This window comes from Macaca nemestrina, chromosome 2 (genome assembly GCF_043159975.1).
Source record: "Macaca nemestrina isolate mMacNem1 chromosome 2, mMacNem.hap1, whole genome shotgun sequence".
NCBI lineage: Eukaryota > Metazoa > Chordata > Mammalia > Primates > Cercopithecidae > Macaca > Macaca nemestrina.
Window position 1 is genome coordinate 15,717,438 of NC_092126.1, and position 23,481 is coordinate 15,740,918.

The 23,481-nt window shown below is 44.0% G+C and overlaps 1 protein-coding gene and 1 long non-coding RNA gene across 3 annotated transcripts in view; one reads left to right on the top strand and one right to left on the bottom strand.

Moving 5' to 3' along the window:
* Window positions 1–23,481, top strand: part of LOC139361842 (uncharacterized) — an 86,181-nt gene that overhangs the window by 26,899 nt on the left and 35,801 nt on the right. The window lies entirely within an intron of this gene.
* LOC105470951 (CKLF like MARVEL transmembrane domain containing 8) overlaps window positions 1–23,481 on the bottom strand; it is a 130,896-nt gene that overhangs the window by 4,473 nt on the left and 102,942 nt on the right. The window contains exon 2 of one of the 2 annotated variants that reach the window (XM_011723311.2): window positions 8,265–8,438. The exons of the other annotated variant lie outside the window; for it this stretch is intronic. Coding sequence (XP_011721613.1) covers window positions 8,265–8,438 — 174 coding nt within the window. The remainder of the gene's footprint in view (window positions 1–8,264; window positions 8,439–23,481) is intronic. 2 annotated transcript variants of the gene reach the window in all.

The window sequence follows — 23,481 nt, forward strand, 5'->3', positions numbered from 1 at the left end:
GAGTCTTCAAGTTGAAAAACCTTATAGCTCCTCCAACTGAAATGCCAGTTCCCTGGGCCATGGTGAAAGACAGCTACAAGGACAATATAGTAACTTAAAATTTCCACCGGGTGCAGTGGCTCACACCTGTAATCCCAGCACTTTGGGAGGCTGAGGCGAGTGGATCACCCGAGAGGTCAGGAGTTTGAGACCAGCCTGGCCAACAGGGTGATGCGCCATCTGTACTAAATATACAAAAATTAGCTGAGCGTAGTGACAGCCACCTGTAATCCCACCTACTCGGGAGACTGAGTCTTGAGAATCACTTGAACCTGGGAGGGGACGTTGCAGTGAGCCCAGATCATGCCACTGCATTCCAGCCTAGGTGACAGAGTGAGACTCCGTCTCAAAAACAAAAACAAACAAACAAACAAAAAACCCAAAAGGTTTCCAACTTCTTTTTTTGGAGGAAGGGAGGAGAGAGAAGTCTATTGTTTTCTGAAAGCCAATCCCTCCTTGGTATAAAAATGTTCTCTCTCTTTTTTTTTTTTAATTCCTCAAATACTGGCTTATTTTTACCCAGCTACGCATAGTACTTGTGGACATATTAAGATAAATCTCAGGTCTCAAGATAATGGAAAGAAGCCCTGAGATAATATACAGTTAGTAAGTTTGGCTGTGGTGACATGGCCCAAGATGGTGGCTTAGGAAAGAGAGTTCACTCCTATCTAAGGCGTAGGCAACCAGAGCTGCTCCGGCAGCCTCAGGGTGACAGGGACACAGGCTCCATCCGCAATACTTGGTCATCTCTAGGGTCTCACCATTCTCCACATGGCCCGGGAGGTGTCCCACTACCACAGCAGAATCCCAGCGGCTAGGAAGCGGGGGTGGGGGAGGAGAAAAGCAGTAGCCTCACTTTAGGGCCATGAAGCTTCACACATCACTGCTGCTAACATCCTCTCAGCTGGAACTCAGTCCCAGGGCCCACCCAGTGGCAGAGTGGCCAAGGCTCAATGGAAACTTCTATTACTACAGAAGAAAACGGATACTGGAGGATAATGAGCAGCTCCTGTCCCTGTTGTTACATCTAATCAGACAGCTAAGAAGGCAAGATTTTCAGGCATCTGATATTGGGTCCTCAAGAGTTTAAAGACATAGCTACCTAGGTTCACCATCTGGCATACCCAAACTGCCGAAAATTTAAGTGAACAGTTGGGAAGGATGGCTCCCCTGGAGCTTCACCTGCCTTTCTTTTCAGCATTTATTTAAATATCCCTTTTATTAGTATAATCAGCATTGTACACATCTTTTCCATCAGAGTCCATTTCTTTTCTCTTTTTTTTTTTTTTGAGACAGAATCTCACTCTGTCACCTAGGCTGACTGCAGTAGCGTGATCTTGGCTCACTGCAACCTCTGCCTCTTGGGTTCAAGTGATTCTCGTGCCTTGGCCTCCCGGGTAGCTGGGACTACAGGCGCATGCCACCACACCCAGCTAATTTTTTGTATTTTTAGTAGAGATGGGGTTTCACCGGGTTAACCAAGATGGTCTCAATCTCCTGACCTCATGATCTGCCTGCTTCGGCCTCCCAAAGTGCTTGGATTACAGGCGTGAGCCACCGCGCCCAGCCTAATTTTTATTTTTAGTAGAGACAGGTCTTGCTATGTTGCCCAGGCTGGTCTTGAACTCCTGGGCGTAAGTGATCCTCCTGCCTTGGCATCTCAAAGTGCTGGGATTACAAGGCGTGGGCCACTGCACCTGGCCCAGAGTTCACTTCTTAAGGGTGGTAGGGATGTCCTCTTCACCTGCGGCTTGCTTTTCTGGCCCTCTAGTCCCTATTACCACACATTAGTGGAAGAGACACTCATGCTTGACAGAAAATTGGGTCTGGGCAAAGGCTGAGAAAAAGGTATAGGCTGACGCTGGATACGAATCCCCTTTTCCCTCCCCACCTTGTCTACAACCAGCTAGTAAAGGAACTCAGTGCTACTAAAAGTGCAGGAGTGGTATCAGCACTATCCGGAAATCTGTCAGAAAAGCATGTTCTCAGGCCCTACCCCAGACACACTGATTCAGGTCTGTTGGGAATCTCCATGTAGGTTTCATCTAAAAAGCTGTATTTTGAATCCACAACCAAAAAAGAAAGAAGGAAGATATAATAAGCAACTAGAAGAAGGGCTGCTGGATCCAGGAGATGGGCCAGTAGCGCTCATGGCTATGTGGCTTTGGGCAAATAACCTCTTTAGCTGTTTCATCGGTGGCAGAGCTGCTGGCTGTCCCCGGCTATGTTTCTCTCTTTTTATATGGTAACGGAGTTTCCAGCTGAGCACATGGCCACCTAAAAATTCCACCTTCCAGCCTCCTTTGGAAGGAGATGTGGTCAGGTGACCCCGTTTAGGCTAACAGAATGTGAGCAGATGTAACATATGCAACGTCAACACTATGCCTTAAAGGGAAGAAGTGTGCCCTCCATTGCCCACTTTTTACCTTCCCTCCCCCTGACTAGGATGTAGATGTGGTGGCAGGTGCTGAAGCTGCCACCTTGGACCACAGGCCAACTGTTAAAGATGGCAGAGATGCAAGAAAGGAGGAACCTGGGGCACGGGTAATCTTATAGAACGGGTGACTTACCTCGGGACTATCACAGGAGAGAGAAATAAGTTTTAAACCAATGCTATTTTGGACCTCTCTTATAGGGATTAAACCTTCCATCAAACTGATTGTACTCCATTTACAAAATGGGAAAAACTGTACAAATCTCACCCATCTCAAAGGGGACCATATTGCTAAAGAGTTGTGTAAACTATAAAGTATACACAGTAGCTTACTTTTCTTATTCCTGTTTAAGGATTGTATCAGCTAGAGGCCAGAGGCAGTCATTTAGAACCTGACTGTGCCTGTCAGGCTAAGGCATTTGGACTGACTGGTTAAGAGGAGACAGGAAGACTCAGTGGATCCTGATTATAACGTGATCCCACCAGGTGACAGCAGGGACTGAGGCCTGTAGGTTCAGGCAGGCTGGCTGGAGACAGTGCCAACAGGAAGGTCTCATTTTCTGACTCTCGGCCCCTGCTAATAAGTCATGTGCTCCGTTCTGGCACCATCCTTAGTAGAAGGGTCTCTTGGAAGATTTGTAATAACAAATGGTGCTCTTTAGAGCTGCTGTGCTGAAAAGACTGCCAAGACCCAACATCTGGGCTGGCACTTCCTGCTCAGGACGGTACAGTGGAAATGGCTACTTCCAGGGGCAAGAGAAACTGGAACATCTGTGTATACTGGGAGCCAAACAGACGCCAAGGTTCACAACTGTGGTTGGTATTAGAAGACCTGCATTCCATTCCTGGCCCTCAAGCATCCTCTCAGTTTCAGGCCCTCAAGTCCCAGTTTCTCCATATGCAAAATGGACAGAATGCATTCCATCTTTGCAGAGTTACTATGAGGATTAAATAAAATGATATAAAATATAAAGGACCCAGTGTGACATCTGGCACACAGCATGTACTTAAGAAATAGTAACTGCTGGCCAGGTGCAGTGGCTCACGCCTGTAATCTCAACACTTTGGGAGGCCAAGGTGGGCAGATTACCTGAGGTCAGGAGTTCAAGACCAGCCTGGCTAACATGGTGAAACCCCATTTCTACTAAAAAAAAATAAAAATTAGCTGGGCGTGGTGGTGGGCACCTGTAATCCCAGATACTCAGGAGGCTGAAGCAGGAGAATTGTTTGCATCTGGGAGGCGGAGGGTGCAGGGAGCCGAGAATGCACCACTGTACTCCAGCCTGGGCGATAAAGCAAGACTCCATCTCCAAAAAAAGAAAAAGAAATAGTAGCTGCTTTTACTGGTAAAGGGAGACAAACGCCCTGTTCTCTGGAGCTCACAAGGCTTGCAGTGAGGTCAGCAGGATGAGCTACAGAGAATGAATCCTCAGGAAACACATGTGTGTAGACCCTAGTGCTTGGTGCTATGAGGAAGGCAAATGTTATTGCTTTGACCTTTTAGCTTAAATCAGATTTGTTGGAAAACCTATCGAAGCCTCTCTGAATAAATGGTATCATAACCGTTGTGGCCCAGGAGCTTAGAGGTGCCAGTAGGAACCAGCTGTGGTTCCTGCTGCACATTAAAAATGGATATAGGTCACTTTCTATCTTCCTAGACATATTAAGGGAATGAGCTATTGTTAAGATAAGATTCCAATGCAAAGTTCATGCCTTATCAATGGAGGCGCTACATGCGAGATTATAAAACTCTGGTTTCTGCAGTGGTCTCCCAGACAAGTTCCCAGGGGACTAAAACCAAGTCTACCAATCCCTTCTCTGCAATCGTAGATTCCCTAAATCCTCTGAAAAGCAAGAGTAAATTCAAAAGTCATTTGGCAGTAAAAGCTGACCTGAGCTGACATGGGAGCAATGTGGTCCTCATTATCCCTCTTAGCAGGAAAATCCACGTGTTCTTGCAGAAACATGAATTTGTCTCATTACAGTGCAGTCCCAGACTCAGGGGTACATGTCACATATTGACATAAATGCACAAAATTACCTTATTACCTTTCTAAAATTTGGAAGAAAAAAAAACCTCGTAGGCCGGGCACTATGGCTCACGCCTGTAATCCCAGCACTTTGAGACCGAGGCAGGTGGAGCACCTGAGTTTGGGAGTTTGAGACCAGCCTGACCAACATGGAGAAACCCCATCTCTACTAAAAACACAAAATTAGCCAGGCGTGGTGGCGCATGCCTGTAATCCCAGCTACTCGGGAGGCTGAGGCAGGAGAATTGCTTGAACCCGGGAGGTGGAGGTTGCAGTGAACCGAGATTGCACCACTGCACTCCAGCGTGGGCAACAAGAGTGAAACTCCATCTCAAAAAAAACAAAACAAACTCTTAATTCACATCTGACCCAAAGGTTTTGACTCAGGGATTATGGATCTATATTTTTAAACCAGTGTTTCCCATACTTTAGATGCCTAAGAATGATCTGGAAATCTTGTCATAATAGAGATTCTAAAGCCCTCTACAGAATTTCTGATTCAGTCAGTACAAATCAGAATTAGAGTAGGGCCTAACATTCTGTATTCTTAATAATCTCCCAGTGATGCTGCTGGTCCAGGGACCACACTTTGAGTAGCAAGAGTTTAGGCAGTCCAATTCGGCACCAGGAGCCTGTCAGCTGCCTCAGCACAAAGTCCCAGCCTGACACTTGCTACGCTCCTGATTTGTGCTGGGACACGACAGTTGGGCTGGGATCTGAATCCCCCACAGGCTGTTCTGTAAGAGATTCTGCTGGGTAGTAGAAAATATGGAAGTTTAGTCAGAGTCTTTAGTTGTTAACAGACGGAAACTTTTTCCAGTCTCCACTCTGGATATTTGGTTAACACCATGTACCCAACTCACAAATGCTTTAAGAAGTTACAAAGGTGTATTTATTTGTAACAGTAAACATAAACCCCAACCAGAAGTCAGACATGTTTGACCTGTAGCTTCTGCCAGCAGCAAATGAATTTTAAGACTATGGCTGTAAGCGTTTTAAAACTGGGAGAGTTCACACCAAAGCCCAGATTTCTAGATCGCCTTAGAAAACAAACAGAACAGTTAGCAATCCTGGGAGCACATTTCCAGCTTATTTATTTGTGAAGTGAGAATATTCTCAAGTTGTTTAAGATGCTAAGAAAGTGTGTCTGGGTGGCAAGGTTCAACACCATGCCGAGTTTACTCACTTGTCCGACCTGACTGGTGCCTCACACATCTGAGTGTGCAACCCCTGACCTGGAGGCTGACAGCCTTGGTTAAGGGGGATAAATGATTAAACCCTTCTAAAGGGACTAGGAGTCCTGGTTTCCTGGTGTCTGGTTGCAGTTGTTACCTACCGCTCAGGCAGAGGAGGCCTGGAGCAGGATGAGATCAGAAAAAAAATGCAGATGGAAGTCAAGAGATGTGGACCCCTGCTGTGTATAAATCTGTGCAAAGTCACAAGACTCCAAACCTCAGTTTCCTTATCTATAAAATGGGGACATACCTTTGATAATAAATTCTGATAATGCAAATCAAAGCATTTTAAAACTAGGGGTGCCGGAAGAAGGCATGTTAATATTCTTTTTAAAATCCCATTAAAGGCAACATTTTTAAATTTTTAATGTAATAAATCAGTGAAGGAGTTTTAGGCTTGGAGAAGAGAAAGACTATATATGATCTAGACAAGAGGTCCGTAAACTATGGCTTGTGGGTCAAATCTGGCCCACCACTAGTTTTGTTTTGTTTTTTTGAGACAGAGTCTCATTCTGTCACCCAAACTGGAGTAGTGGCGTGATCTCAGCTCATTACAACCTCCGCCTCCTGGGTTCAAGAGATTCTCCTGCCTCACCCTCCCGAGTAGCTGGGATTACAGGTATGCGTCACCACACCAGGATAATTTTTGTATTTATGGTAGAGACAGGATTTTGCCACGTTGGCCAGGCTGGCCTCAAACCCCTGACCTCAGGTGTCTACCCAAAATGCTAAGATTACAGGTGTGAGCTACCGTGCCCAGCCACCATCAGTTTTTATAAATAAAGTTTTACCTGAACACAGCCATGCTCATTCATTTACAAATAGCCTATGGCTTCTCTCAATGCTGCAGGCAGAGTTGAGTGGCTGGGCCATGGGAGTATAGCCCAAGACGACTACAATACTTACTATCTGGTCCTTTACAAAGACAGCATGCCAACTGCTGATCTAGATAACATACTAGAAATTGAGACTCAGGCAAAAGGGGAAACAACGGTACTGTCCATTCCTCCATCCCAACAATTTGCTCCCCTACTACACTGTCCAAGTTCCACTTCTTTCAAGTTCACAGGTACTTTCTTCAAGACCCACCCTAGAACACAACTTTCTCCAAAATGGCATTCCTTAAATTCCAACCAACTTTGATTATTCCCTCATCCTGTGCTTCTGTAGTTACTATTACTTCAAAGGGCTGTTTTTGAATCCAGCATCTAAACGAGTCTTTCCCTCCGGATGCCCACCTGAGGCAGCAAAACACCAGTTCTGACAAGGCTGCTTCCCCCACCCTAGACAGTGATTAAGCACCTTGTTTGGAATTACTTTTCAAACTTGCAACGCTTTCTTGAAAACCTTAATAAAGAGTCCTTACTTTTGGATTTGGGGAAATGGTCAAGAGTCAGTCAAACTGCTTTGTGAAATAAAATAAGACTTGTTTTCCTGGGGGACTTAGCAACACAGAAAGAACAAAGCCAGGTGCATTCTGAACAATGATAGTGTTGTCTGAAAGTCTGCCAACTTAACTTAGTTTATAACTACAAATAGACTATATTTCAAATTTGGTTCATAAGTCAGTTATTTGGAATTAAATACTTTTTCTCACATATTGGTTGAAAACAGACAAAAAAATAGTATCACTGGAGAGCTCTGTTTTATACATAAACACATGTGGTACCACTGGAATTTCTTTTGTAAATCATTTAGCTACTTTGAATTTCCCAACCAGATTGTCAATGCTCTTAAGGCAAGGGGAACCCACCTTCCGTCGCTGTGAATCCACTTAGGATGTGTGTGTTCGATCTCCAGGATGAAGCTAAATGTCCCTTCCTCTCTGAAGAGTTCCCAGTCATCCTAAGCTGAGGTGGCAGCCTCCATCACACTTTCTACACAGCCCCACTGCAGTGTGTGCCACAGGGTTTCGTATCTTCTCATTTTCTTATCTATTTCCCCTGGACCGCATGTTCACCATCCTGCATCCAGCATGGTGACAGAGCCAGGATGAGAATCCAGTCATTCCTGACAATTCTCTTTGTCAAATATGGAAGAACACCTATGTGTTCTAATTTCAATTTTCATTTGCATGCTAACTCCATACACAATGTGCTCCAGCATCAAAGAACTGTGATGTACAAAGGGTTAAGGCCACAGCCCCAGGAGAGGTTTGTAGGAAGCATGACCTGCAGAGGTTGGCGCCCTGACATATTTATTTCCAGGTGACATTGTTCACAGGGAAATAATAAAATGAGAGTCTACATGAGAGAACCTGGCTTTTCTTGATTCAGTCTTCTGAGAATTGGTTTGCAATTCTGCCTGAAAGGAATTTCTGGACCTTCTGATGTGCCCAGTTTCACACCCAGCTGTAAGCCACTTGAGAGGCACTTAGAGGATGTTGAGATTGTCTGCTGTGTTGGGTTCTCCGTGGTATGGCCCACCTTTTTTGGGCAGAGAGACAGTCTTGGATTGACTAGTGGAGGACTAATGCCATCCTACAGAGCAGGCACTGGACAAGACCACCACCCATGGCTTCCTTACCACTGTTGTCCAGGGCACCTGGGGAATCCTGGTGTAGGTCATTGTTATGTAGACAATGAGGAAGAAGACGGTGAGGACCCAGTAAAATACAGCTACAAACATGACCCAGCCAAATGCGGGGACCCGGAAGTACTCAGTTCCAGCGATAAGCGTCCATACCAGCAGCCCCAGAACCTGTAAAGTAGTAGAAGCAGTGGAGAGAGGAAGGGAAAGTAGAAGATAAAGAAAAAGAAAGAAGTAGGGACAAAGAAAAAAAAATTATACAGAATGTCAATTACAACTTATTTATTTATTGATGTATTTGAGATGGAGTCTTGCTTCCGTCACCCAGGCTGGAGTGCAGTGGTACGATCTCGGCTCACTGCAACCTCTACCTCCCGGGTTCAAGGGGTTCTCCTTCCTTAGCCTCCCGAGTAGCTGGGATTACAGGCGTGCAGAACCACGCCCAGCTAAGTCAATTACAACTTTCATGCATATACCCCCACCTTCCCCTGCCATGACTTAAAAATATTACAGGGTTTGCAAACTCATGTGCCTACAAATGCCAGGAAGGTAACCATGGCAGTCCAGGCAGGGATCAATAATGTCTTGTTTTAGGGGATTCTCTTAAAATTCAGCCCTAGCTGATAGTTGTGGGCTGGTTTTGCCAGGTCTTCTCCACCCCAGGAGAACACAGAAACTCAAGCTTGTACATAATAATCTCGACTTTAAATATTAGCACTAATCAGGGGTTTTAAAACACCACTTGGTGAAAAACAACATCCAAGGCTGGAATTTGCTCCCAGGCTGATACTTGCCAAGGAAACAAGACTGCAGGTGCACTTGGAGGTGGTCCCTGGAGCTGATCTGCTTTCAAGGGACGAACCTCTGGGCATTCCCTGCTGTTCTCACAGATGGCCAGTAACATGTGGTCTGAGACAGCTTTCAGAAGAGAGAATGAGCAACAGCCCAGTCCAGATGTAGACACTCAGTATTTTACCACACGTTGTGCATTTACCCTAGCAATAGTCATCCAGCTGCTGATGAGGAAGACCATACCCAAACAAATTAACACCACTCACTGACTAAAAGAAGGCTTCATCAAGGAAAAGGAAACTGACCTAAACTGTAGGTGTCTTAAGTCCTGGACAAAGGAAGGCTAGAGCAAGGTATGCACTCACATTCTAGCACCTTCCAAGTGGACTTTATTCCTAAGTCCCAAAAAGTTGAGATGTGAACCACATGCCCAGGACACAGTAACAAGAGTCCAGGGTGGGTTCTAGCCCTGCAAGTCCCGGCTTGCTGTGTGTGACTCAGGACAAAGAATTTCATTTCTGGTTTAGCTTTCTTTGTGGTATATGAAACAAAATACTAAAGTAACTCTAATCACCAGGCTTGGAAGACAGATTTCCTTTATTTGTTTAACACAGGAGCACCTACAATATCTGGGCTTCCTGCTGTCAGGCTCCAAGGACAGTGGTATACAAATTGTACAGATCCTGCTTGTAGAGAACTAAAGTCTAGTGGAGGGAAATACCTGACAGATTACAACTGTGGCAAATGTTATGAAGAAGGTAAAGGGTATGATAAGGGTCTGTGATGGGGGAAATGACCTTGCTGGCAGGCACAGGAAGCATCGGAGAAGTCCAGGCTGAAGAATAACCTGAAGGCTGAAAGCACTGGCGAGACAGAAGCGGGAAGGCAACGTTATAGGCAGAGGGCACAGTGTGGGCAAAGGTCTGAAGGTGGGAAGGGCTCTGCTACCTTCTAGAACCTATAAGAACAAGTGGTAAGTTAGGATATTGGTGTAAAATGTTAGAGACCTGGGGAAGGTGAGATGATATGAGCCCAGGAGGCCTAGAGATTTTGTGCTTTATCCAAAGGGCAGTGGGAGAGTTTAAAGCAAGAGAATGTTAAGATTAGGCTAGATTTTTTTATAAAGCCACTCTGGCTGCAGGTAGAGAATGGACATGTGGAGGGGAAAGGGGGAGCAGTGGTGTGGAGACAAATTCAGAAAGCGTGCAATAATCCAAGCAGGAAGAATATGAAGTCTTTAAGACCAATATGGTGGCAGTGAATATTGAGAAGTGAGTGAATTCATGACAAATTTCAGCAGATGGGACTTTAATGGATTAGATATGGGGTTGGGGGAGGAGAAGGGAGAGGATACAATGGAATGATCCCTAGGTCTCTAGAAAGATTTCTGGAGTAGATCAGGGTTTGACTTGTTCTGTCGGAACAGTGGAAGAGGAACAGGTTAAGGGAGTGTTGTTCATGAGTTAAATTTTCAAACTACTCAGTTTGAGGTAGTTGGGGACCTTCAAACAGGGATTAGAAGAAGTGGATGTTGAAGAGAGAAGACTTCAGGCCATTCTTTAAGAAGGAAGACTTCCTGTGAAGATCTTGAAGCCATCAGACAGGTTTCCAAGGGACGTGTTAAACCGCTTCCCGAGAGAAGCCACTTTCCCGGTACAGTTTGGGTGCCTGTGCCGGGGAGCAGCTAAGACTCTACATGTTGCTGTTTCTGCTCTTTAGATTTGAGCATCAGCATTCTTTTATCTGCTTGATATTAGTATATGAATTCCAGAGACAAGATGCTTAATGGAGATGTGCTTTTGTGTTTACATCTGTGGCAACAACACTTATTGAAAGTGAAGACACACAGAATGGGATATAATTCCAGAAAGCGCTAAGCCTCACACTAATGAGGTTTTTGGCCCAAATTGATTCTGACAAGTAATCTATACAATGTGTCTGACATTCTGTTGGATCAGTAAGACTGGTAATAGATGTAATCCGGCATGGCAGCGTCTGAAACATTTCAGGCTTCTTGATTGAGTTGGGGTCAGAACGGCCCTTTGTGGATGATTCACATAGGAAACATAACAGTGAGTGAAGAGGCACTGTAGATGTGTGGATAGTATCTCTCTGTGTGATCACAAGGGCTTAAGAGTTTCCATCACAAGTCTGTATCCAGCTAAACAGGCTCAACTCACAGCTCTTGGCTCTGAATGCAAAAACGTTTTTCATTATTAACACAAGTGAAGCCTGCTGTCCCGGGCTGCATTGTCTAGTTTGCTGGCTGTGGTCATCTTTTACACAAAGGCACAATATTGTTAACTGAGCCGTCTTTCAAAGAACAGGAATACTTGACACATGACCTCACAAGCAAACAAAGTAAAAAGAATGTCTCTGTCAAGAAAAGAATTGTTCTACCCAAGTGAATTTCCTAGGTAACTGAAATATATCAAGAAGCAAACCTTTTCTCTCCACCATAGCCAATACTGACAAAAACCACTCTTCAAAAATGTGACTCATCTTCTGCTTTAAGATAAACCTAAATCTTTATTTGCTTAGACTACAAAAATACTGTTTGTTTTTGTTTTCTCTGATAAGCATTATAAGCATGTTTTTTTTTTTTTTAGGCTAAGACTTTTTTTTTTAATGGCAGAACTAACCTTTCAAAGTGATAAACGCAGGTAAAAAATTAACACAGGGCCAAGCACGGTGGCTCACGCCTGTAAATCCCAGCACTTTGGGAGACTGAGGTGGGCAGATCATGAGGTCAAGAGATCGAAACCATCCTGGCCAACATGGTAAAACCCCATCTCTGCTAAAAATACAAAAATTAGCTGGGCATGGTGGTGCGTGCCTGTAGTCCCAGCTACTCAGGAGGCTGAGGCAGGAGAATCGCTCGAACCCAGGAGGCAGAGTTTGCAGTGAGCCGAGATTGCGCCACTGCACTCCAGCCTGGGTGACAGAGGGAGACTCCATCTCAAAAATAAAATAAAATAAAATAAAATAAAATGAAATAAAAAACACAGAAGTAGGCCGGGCGCAGTGGCTCATGCCTGTAATCCCGGCACTTTGGGAGGCCGAGGCAGGCGGATCACGAGGTCAATAGATCAAGACCATCCTGGCTAACACAGTGAAACCCTGTCTCTACTAAAAATACAAAAAACTAGCCGGGCGTGGTGGTGGGCGCCTGTAGTCTCAGCTACTTGGGAGGCTGAGGCAGGAGAATGACATGAACCCGGGAGGCGGAGCTTGCAGTGAGCAGAGATTGTTCCACTGCACTCCAGCCTGGGCGACAGAGCGAGACTCCGTCTCAAAAAAAAAAAAACAACACAGAAGTCTATAAAGAAATGACAACCCCATTCCTATCCACCAGTTATAAAAATTCAAGAAAAACCAACATAAACAATTTTGTATTTACCCTTTCTAGCCTCTTTCCTAGCATTTATAACCACTGCCTGCACATCTTTCTTTTTCTCCCGTATAAATATGGATCACTCTGTTCACGGAGTCTATAACTTGCTTCTTTCAGTCAGTAATACCATAGAGGACAACCTTCCACACTACTACACACGCATCTCTGCCAATTTTAACAGTTGCTCAGTCTTCCATAATTCATGTAACCAGTTCCCCATTGATGGAAATTTAGGTTGTCTTCTTTATGTTTGTACAAAAATACCCAGAAACATTTTTATAACCTATGCCTTTGTACACCTGAATTCCAGGAGATGTCTAGGAGGAAAATTTCTAGAATACATATTTTAAGCTTTAGAGGTACTACCAAATTGTTCGGCAAAAGCTTGTACTAATTTACTGACTGGGCACAGCGGCTCACGCCTATAATCCCAGCACTTTGGGCGGCTGAGGCAGGCGGATCACTTGAGGCCAGGGGCTTGAGACCAGTCTGGCTAACATGGCAAAACCCCATCTGTACTAAGAATACAAAAATTAGCAGGGCGTAGTGGTGCGCGCCTGTAATCCCAGCTACTAGGGAGGCTGAGGCAGGAGAATACCTTGAACTGGGGAGGTGGAGGTTGCAGTGAGCTGAGATTGCACCACTATACTCCAGTCTGGGCGACAGAGCGAGACTCTGTCTCCAGAGGGAAAAAAAAAAAAAATGCTTGTATGAGTTTACTCTATTATCAGTATATGCATGTTTTCCATCTTCACCAGACTAAATGTCTATGTTTTAATGGCTAAAAACCTGATTTTAAAAAACAGAACTCTCACTGTTTTAACTTTCACTGCTGTATTGAAATATAGCATAAAGAAAAGTATACAAGTCCTAAGTGAACAGCTTGGGGAAGTTTCACTAACTGAACGAACCTGTGTAACCAGCATCCAAATCAAGAGACACAACACTGCCAGCACCTGAAAACCTCACCCCCATTTCTAGTTACTCCTCTCCTCTAAGGGTGACAATTGCCCTGATCTCTATCATCCTAGATTAATTTCTGCTTTTGATCTTCATATCAATGGATCCTATAGTACTCAGTCTTATGTCTGACATCTCTTGCTAAATACTGTGAGGGAGTCATCTGCAATACCGAAGGTAGTTCCTTCTTTCTCCTGGTGTCTCAAATTTGACCATCAGAATCACCTGGAGGGCTTGTTGAAACAAATGGCTAGGCCTACCACTTGCCTGTGATTCAGGTCTAGGATGCATCTGAGAATTTGTATTTCTAACAAGCTCTCAGGTGATGCTGATGCTGCTGGCCCAGGGACTACACATGAAGAACCACTGATGAATAGCATCTTGTTTCTACTTTAATTTGCATTTTTCTTCATCAGTGTCAAGGACAGTAGAGCATTTTTTTTGAATGCTTATAATGCTATCAACCATGTAGAGTTCTCCTCTTATTTCCTGATAGTTTCTTTTTCTTTTTCTTTCTTTTTTTTTGTCAGTGTGTGTGTGGTTTTTTTTTTTAGACAGTCTCACTCCATCACCCAGGCTGGAGTGCAGTGGTGTGATCCTGGCTCACTGCAACCTCCATCTCCCAGGTTCAAGCAATTCTCATGCTGTAGCCTCCCCAGTAGCTGTAATTACAGGAGTGCACCACCACGCCTGGCTAATTTTTTGTATTTTTAGTAGAGACGGGGTTTCACCATGTTGGCTGGGCTGGTCTCAAACTCCTGACCTCAAGTGATCTGCTTGCCTCAGCCTCCCAAAGTACTAGGATTACAGGTGTGAGCCACTGCACCTGGCCAGCCACTATGCCTGGCCTGATGGATTTTTAAAAGTCACTTTCTGATTTGTAGAGATCTTTACATAAGAGAGATGGTAACCAACCATATATGTGGCAAACATTTTCCTGATCCAGTTTTATTTTTCAAAGCCATACAGTCTTTTGTCTATGGAAGTTTTAAGTTTTTACATAATTTTTTTTTTTTTTGAGACAGGGTCTCACTCTGTTGCCCAGGCTGGAGTGCAGTGGTATGATCAAGGGTCACTGCAACCTCTACCTCCTGGGCTCGTGATCTTTCTACCTCAGCCTCCTGAGTAGCTGGGATTACAGGAATGCACCACACCTGGTTAACTTTCTGATTTTCATTTCTTTGTAGAGATGAGGTCTCGCTATGTTGCCCAGGCTGGTCTCGAACTCCTGGGCTCAAGTGATCCTCCTGCCGTGGCCTCCCAAAGTGCTGAGATTATAGTTGTGAACCACCATGCCTGGCTGACATAATTGGTTTTCTTTAACTCTTTTATTTTTTACCTTCTTAGCAAGGTCATTCTCAACAGAAGATTACAAAAACATTCTCCTATATTTTTATAGTTTTGTATATATGCTTACATCTTTACTCCAACTAGCATTGAGTTCTATATATGGGGTAAATAAAGGCAAATTTTATTTTTTCTAGCAGATAGACACTTATCGGTGTCTTCCCATATATTGTGGCAGTTTCTGGAATCTTTATTCCATTCCATTCACCCGTGTTCATCTGCTGTGTCAGTGCCAATGACTGTAGCTTCAACATGTATTTCATGTATTTTAGCATTCTTGGAAAGTATATCAGACTGAACACCTAATTTTGCTCCCTCCAAAAACCCTTCTAAAATTTTCAAGAGGATGGGTTGAATAGGAAAAGAGACAACAGTAACATTTTTAGAAGCTTAGAACACAGCCAGGTGCAGTGGCTCATGCCTGTAATCCCAGTACCTTGGGAGGCTGAGGCGAATGGATCACCTGAGGTCAGGAGTTCGAGACCAGCCTGGCCAACATGGTGAAACCTCATCTCTACTAAAAATACAAAAATTAGGCCTGACATGGTGGCTCACGCCTGTAATCCCAGCACTTTGGGAGGCCGAGGTGGGTGGATCACCTGAGGTCAGGAGTTCGAGACCAGCCTGGTCAATATGGTGAAACCCCGTCTCTACTAAAAATACAAAAATTTTCCGGGCATGGTGGCACATGCCTCTATCTAGTCCCAGCTACTTGGGAGGCTGAGGCAGAAGAATCACTTGAACCCGGGAGGTGGAGGTTGTAGTGAGCCAAGATCACGCCATTGCACTCCAGCCTGGGTGACAGCGAGACTCTGTCTCAAAAAAAAAAAAAAAAAAAAAAAAAGGCTTAGAAGACATATGAACAATGGATAACTGACTTAATGACCCTGAGAAAGCCGAGTTCTAAGGTGGTTAACAGGTAAGTCAAGAAACAAACCAACTTCACTGCAAAGTCTAAAAAGACTCAGTAGCTCTAGGACAGAAAACGAAGGTTGGGGGTGGGAGAGGAGCGGCTAAAATAAGGAGGATTGGTGGGAAGCTGTTTGAAAGTCACTAAGTCCTTACCCTTTGCTCTACTGCAAGCTGCTGGTTGATTGCCCCACTTCTGTCATTAGTGTAAAAGTTTATTCTCTAGATTAGGATTCCTCAGTCTCAGGCATATTGACATTTTGCGTCAATAAAATTCTTTTTTTTTTTTGAGACATAGTCTTGCTCTGTCGCTCAGGCTAGAGTACAGTGGCACAATCTTGGATCCCTGCAACCTCCGCCTCCCAGGTTCAAGTGATTCTCCTGCCTCAGCCCCCTGAGTAGTTGGGATTACAAGTTGGGATCACACCCAGCTAATTTTTGTATTTTTAGTGGAGATGGGGTTTCACCATGTTGGCCAGGCTGGTCTAGAACTCCTGGCCTCCAGTGATCTGCCTGCCTTGGCCTCCCAAAGTGTTGGGATTACAGGCGTGAGCCACTGCGCCTGGCCTGGGCCAATAAAATTATTGATCTGGAGTGCTGTCCTGTGCACTGTAGGATGTGTATAGCAGCTTCTCTGTCCTCTACCTACTTGATGCCAGCAGCTGTGCTCCACCCTCCCCACTCTTAATGGCAATCGAAAATATCTTTAGGAGGCAAATGTTCTTTAGGAGGCAAAATTACTTTTGATTGAGAAACACTAAAAAAGGTAAAACGAAATAGTCTCTGGATTGAGGGACACAGTTGAAGGTTTGAACATTATAGTGAAAACCAGGGGCTTAAATGACTAAGTATTCAGTATGAACACTTCCTCATCTGTCCAATCCCTAACCTTTCCCTCTGCTTGGTTCTAAGAATACTGGCAGCCAGGTCTTCATTAGCGTAAGAAAAAAGACAAAGATACTGACTTTGGGGATTCCTCAACACGCAGCCCAGCCAGGTCAATCTTCAATGAAGTTCAAGGTTCATAAGCCCCATCTACATGCTCAGAGCATCCAGACAGCTTTGCACTCTTGAAACATAGGCAGATAACCAAGATTATTGGATCTGTGAAGAAAGCAAAGCCTATATAACAGGGCAGAGAGTACAAACCAAAAAATAAACTGGAAGAAAGTACCTTTGAAGTGGTAGAAGAAAACATTTCCCATCCCCAAAATCATCAGAATCTTAGAGAGAAAAGATATTACAAAAGTGAAAAAGGAACTGGAGGTTGCAAGAAGGACACAAAAATAGTCCTTTAAAACAAAAATAGTTTTTGAAATTAAAAACAGAATAGTAGAAATTAACTCAATAGAAATGCTGCATGATAAAATCAAGAAAATTTCCTAGAAAAGATAACAATGAAAAATTAAAAAACAGGTGAGATAAAGTAAAAAAGTTAGAGGATGGGTTTAGAAGGTCAAACATCTGATTAATAAGTTCCAGGGGCCAGGCGAGGTGGCTCATACTTTGGGAGGCTGAGGTGGACGGACTGCTTGAGCCCAGGAGTTCAAAACCAGCCTGGGCAACACGGCAAAACTCCATCTCCATCAAAAAAAAAAAAAAAAAATTTAGCTGGGTGTGATGGCACAGGCCTGTAGTCCTAGCTACTTGGGAGATTTATGTAGGAGGATTGCTTGAGCCTAGGAGGTCAAGGCTATAGTGAGCTGAGATCAGAGTCAGATCTTGTCTCAAAAAAAAAAAAAAAAAAAAAAAAAAAAAAAGGTTCCAGGAAGAGAGAGTGAAGAAAAATAACTCAAGGAAACTCAGAATTTATGGATGTGAATTTCTATATAAAAGGACTCCTCTAGGTACCCAGCACAGTGGATGAAATAGACCCAAATCAAGGTACATGATGAAATTTCAGAACATCAGGTACAAAGAGAAGGTTCTTTAAACCACCAGAGAACAAATAGGCTGCCTAACAAAAGAAGCGGAAACAAGAATGGCTTTTATAAATAACCTTTTCTAAAAGTAAATAGAATGTTAGAAGACAATGACCAATGATTTCAAATTACTGAAAGAAAATTATTTTTGATCTAGAAATTACCTGGCAAAAATGATCAATGAAGGGCAAGTGGAGAATATATTTTTTTCATACATGTAATATCTGAAAAATTTACCTTCCATGCACTCTGTCTTAGGAATCTACTGAAGGACATGACTCACCAAAAGGAGAGCATAAAACTTTAAAAAAGGCAACATGGAATAAACCAACAAGAGAACTACAGAGAGAGGTGAAGGTCATCCCCAGGATGAAGGGAAATCCAAGCATGACAGGTGCCTCAGACATAGAAGGTAACCAGATTGGAGCAGAGCGACTCGAAAGACAGCCACGCCACGTTAAAGGCTCTCATCACCATGCCTGATGTCATTTTCCTCCCTTTTTATTGATTGCTATTAGGGAACTTGCTCCATCACAATGAGGGAGGAAAGCAAGAAAGAGGACAATAAGGAAGATAAGAAAACAAGAAATTCAACCTAACAGAAAGGCAAAAGGAATTCCACAGATGACAGTGAAGGGAGGACCCCAAGAGAAATACATCCAAGATAAAAATGGGAACTCTGATTATGTGACGTGATTGGCCTTGTGGGAAACTTCACTGAAAGGCAATTGGAAAAAATGTGAGACAAAATTAACTACAAAGCTGGGTCCTTGAGAGTACTGAGGCCCTGGGCCCCCCAGCACGTGTGTGTAAAGCCCCTGTCCCTGCCCCCTCCAAGCCCTGCCCTGCTGGACCTAACTTATTTTATCGTCACAGCTTAGTGCTATGCTGGGAGGTGGCCAAAGTACAGCCCACAATGGGCCTGTAAATAGTCTAGCCCCGTCAGCGTCAGTGTGTGCTGGTCCAGCCAGCCAGCTGCAGGCGAGCTGTTTCTAGAACCAGAGTCTCTATAAATAGAGAGAACAAACACCAAAAAACAAAACAAAAAAAACTAAACAAAAAAACGACCAAAAAAACTAAAGAAAACAAAACAAACTCACTCTATTATTAACCTTAGCAAAAACAAAATCACTGTTCACTATGATACTCAGCTCTAAATAATATTTACATAAGGATAATAAACACAGAATATTGACTTAAATCATAAACTAATAGGCTGAGAACAGTGGCTCATACCTTGGAATCCCAGCACTTTGGGTGGCTGAGGTGGGAGGATTGCTTGAGCCCAGGAGTTCAAGACCAGTCTGGGCAACATAGGAAGACTCTGTCTCTACATTAAGTAAATAAGCAAGCAAGCAAGCCAGGCATGGTGGTGCATGCCTACAGTCCCAGCTACTCAGGAGCCTGAGGTGACAGGATTGCTTGAGCCCAGGAGGTTGAGGCTGCAATGAGCTGTGATTGTGCCACTGCATTCTAGCTTGGATGACAGAGTGAGACCCTGTCTCAAAAAAGAAGAAGAAGAAGAAAAAAGGAATTATAACATGGAGAAAAGACGCTTCAAGCATGTAGATGGTGCCACAGATCAAATGTGTGCTTCCCAAATTCGTATGTTGAACCCTAAATCCCAGCGTGATGGTATCAGGAGGTAGGGCCTTTCGTAGGTAATAAGGTTTAGATGCAGTCTAAACCTCTCATGATGAGATTAGCGCCCTTATAAAAAGGGACACCAGAGAGCTTCCTCTCATGTTTTCTCCACTGATATGCACCAGAGAATGGCCATGTAAAGACACAGCAAGAAGGTGGCTGTCTGCAACCAAAGGAGAGAGCCCTCACCAGACACCTACCTGTTGTCACCTTAATCTTGGACTTTGTCTATAGCACTATTAGAAATAAATTCCTGTTGTTTAAGCCACCCAGTCTATGGTATTTTGTTATGGCAGCCCAAGCTAAGAGAGAAGGTAACGAGAGGTGACTAGTTAACATGTAGAACTGAATCAAAAGATGGCAGCTCACATATTATTTATAACTACAGATATAGGTAAAGCCAGAATAGCTGTCTCTGAGGAGAAACATGGGGAGTTATGGAAGTGACTGTTTTTCACAAGCCTTTTGGGTCTACATGTATTTGACCACCCTACTGATGTTAGTTGATTTCTAGAATTTTCTTTTTTCTCTTCTTTTCTTTTCTTTTTTTGAGACAGAGTTTCACTCTTGTTGCCCAGGCTGGAGTGCAATGGCATGATCTTGGTTCACTACGACCTCCACCGCCTGGGTTCAAGCGATTCTCCTGCCTCGGCCTCCCAAGTAGCTGGAACTACAGGCATGAGCCACCACACCCCCGCTAATTTTGTATTTTTAGTAGAGACAGAGTTTCACCATGTTGGTTGGGCTGGTCGCGAACTCCCGACCTCAGGTGATCTGCCCACCTTGGCCTCCCAAAATGCTGGGATTACGGGTGTGAGGCACCGTGTCTGGCCGATTTCTAGAATTTTCTGGCTAAGCCATCTGCAATAACAGCAGCTTTGGTCCTTTCAAATATTTGTATCACCTGTTTCTTTTTCCTGAATTATTGCATTAGCTTAAATATCCAGAACAATCTTCCAGAACACAAGTGATGGTGGCAATCCTTATTTTATTCTGTTTTATCATTTTAATGTTTTACATTTTTATATGTGTTGTTGGTTTTTGATAGATGATGGATACCTTTTATGGAGCTGAAAGTTTCTACTTTTCAGTGACCTAAGGTTTCTTTTCCAACCTCTCCGGTGAACAGTAAGTTTATGAGCTCAATTAAATATATTTTCTGTATCTCCTTTTCAAAATTAAATACAGTATTACTAACACAGCTAAACCTTTTGATGACCCAGCGTCATCACAAACATCAAATATTTCAATTGCTGCCTTGTGCTATAGAAGGAAATTGCTTGCTTCTATTTGGAATGGTACCAGATTATGTGTGTTTTTCTATGACCAAAAAAAATTGTTTTTTTGAGACTGGTCTCATTTTGTTGTCCAGGCTGAAGTGCAGTGGCGTGATCACTGCTCACTGCAGCCTCGACCTCCCTAGGCTCAGGTGATCCTCCTACCTCAGCCTTCTGAGTGGCTGGGACTACAAGCGTAAGTAGGTGAGACTACACCACCACGCTCAGGTAATTTTTTAATTTGTAGAAACGAGGTCTTGCCATGTTGCCCAGGCTGGTCTTGAACTCCTAGGCTTAAGTGATCTGCCCACCTCGGCCTCCCAAAGTGCTATTATAGGATTACAGGCAGGAGTCACCATGCCCAGCCTGAAGAAATTTTTTAAATTGAAAATCAACTCACCTCTTGCAGCTCTCAGTGAGCTGATTTCAACTGCCCTCCTCTGTCCTTTGTGTGTACCCTCCTACCCCCACATCATCTGTATTTGAGTATTCTATGGACTAAGAAAACAAATGTCAGGTTTTTGTTTTTGAGACAGGGTCTTGCTCTGTCACTCAGGCTGGAGTGCAGTGGTATAATCACAGCTCACTGCAGCCTCGACCTCCTGGGCTCAAGTGATTACCCCATCTCAGCCTCCAAAGTAGCTGGAACTACAGGTGCATGTCACCATGCCCAGCTAGGTTTTAAATTTATTGTAGAGCCGGGGTCTCACTATGCTGCCCGGGCTGATTTTGAACTCCTAGACTCAAGTGATCCTACTGCCTCCGGCTTCCAAAGTGCTGGGATTACCGGTATGAGCCACTGATTCTGGCACAATTTTCAAAATCTTCCAGAGAGACAATAAGTTTGTCCCTGAGGACTCCCTGTGGTATCTATGAGCTTTGTGACAGCTATTCTGCTGCTCAGAGGAATTATCTGATGGCAGTGTTAGAAAGTCTCATTTATTCAAATACCTACTGAGCATTATTATGACACAGGTTTTCTAGGCACTGTTGCTGGGGCAGGAAATGCTACGTTGCTATAGGACATAAGTTGGCTGATTTAGTTTTGACTTTAGCCTTGACTGGCAGGAGTACCATTATTGAAAATGTACTCTAGCCTTGAAAACAGGTAACTTTTGACAATTAACTAGGCTAACCTAGAAGCAATGCACCAGCTGTTCCCATCTGGCTTCGCATCGTTCTGGTGCGATCTCAGCATACCTCTGAAATACCTCATTAGATTTTAAATCATTTATCATACTAATTCCTTGCAATGAAGCGGCATTGGAAATCAGTGATTGCAGATTTGCTATTATGTGGCCTGCCAGAAGAGAACCAACCAATATTACCATGCCTGGCTGTTCTACTTCTGGTGCACATTTAATATGGTGCACATGTGGCAACATTCATTCATTCAAAAACCTGAGGTCTTGGCTGGGCGTGGTAGCTCATGCCTGTAACCCCAGCACTTTGGGAGGCTGCGACGGAGAGATCACTTGAGGTCAGGAGTTTGAGACCAGCCTGGCCAACGTGGTAAAACCCCATCTCTACTAAAAATACAAAAAATTAGCTGGGCGTGGTGGCACATGCTTGTAATTCCAGCTTCTTGAGAAGCTAAGGCAGGAGAATCACTTGAACCCGGGAGGCAGAGGTTGCAGTGACTTGAGATCATGCCACTGCACTGCAGCCTGGGTGACAAGAGTGAGATTCCATCTCAAAAACAAAACACCTGAGGTCTCAATGGCAGTGCAACGATGGGGAAAACAGACATGGTGTCTGGCCCTAGAGAAGGTATGTCAATTGATATTTAATTATAAGCTGTAATAAATCCTATGAAAAGAAACTATGCTGATACAAGAATGTAAAGCATAAGGACCCAACCCAGTCTGGAAGGTCAGAGGAAGTCAGAGACAAATAGGTGAATGAGAGTTAGCCAGGCAAAATTTGGGTGGTGGGAGGAATGCCAAAACTCTGAGACAGACACCCCAGCTGGTGACATGGGTCCTTTCGAGGTCTTGACTTGATACATGAAGACCAGGTGGGAATCCACTTGCAAAGAAAGCCTGGCATCAGACAGCAGTCTCCAAGGATGGCACCTTTTCTTAAAGCCAAGACTTATCCCATAGTGGTTTGAAGGCCAGAGAATGTTAGTGTTGGATTGATTAACTCATTTCACACATGAAGAGATGCTTACAAATGAAGAGAAGTCCAGGACACGTTCAGAAGCAACCAGCCTAGGGTCATGGAGCTAGTCAGGGGTCAAAGCAGAACTAGTGTTCAGCGGCATCTTCCAATCTGGTGCTGTTTTTATTTATCCTGTAGTCTTCACTGTTTGATTCCCTGTTCCTTCCTCCTCCTTCCTCTCTCACTGAGGTGACACTACCACACATGGTAATAGCAGACCGAAAGGCAGAGTTTGCTTCATGGGGAAAATCCTTACTGTGGAGTCAGTCTACCTGAATTCCATTAGCCCTTGGGCAAGTTACTAACCTGAGCTTCGGTTTCCTCAACTGTAAAATGGGGATACAGAGGCTTCCCTCCTAGGGTGTGCGAGGACAAAATGAGTTAATCAGTGTATGCACAACAGTGCTTGCGAGGTGCTGTGGCAATTATTACTGCTATGCTAATATTATTGTCAGGGTTTACAATGGCTCTTAGGAGGAACACCTCTCCTGTTTCTCAGGTAAAACACCTACTTTTCTCTGTAACTGAAGCTTTTTACACTTGTGTGGAGCCAAGAAGTCTATTTCCAGCTCCCTGGATGTATGGACTGAGCTTGAGAGCTCCCTCGTAAGTAATAACGCCAATGCGATGTCAGGCTAAGTGAACCGTGAATGCTTAACCCTGAAACTCTGTCTTCCCTGCCCTGTGTGGACACCTGAATGCCACATGGCCCACCTCAATACCATGGTTAGCATGCCCCTGTTCCTGTTTGGTTAAATGGTATAATGCCAAGGCCATCTGGCCTGGTAGGAAGAGCTGGGCTTTGA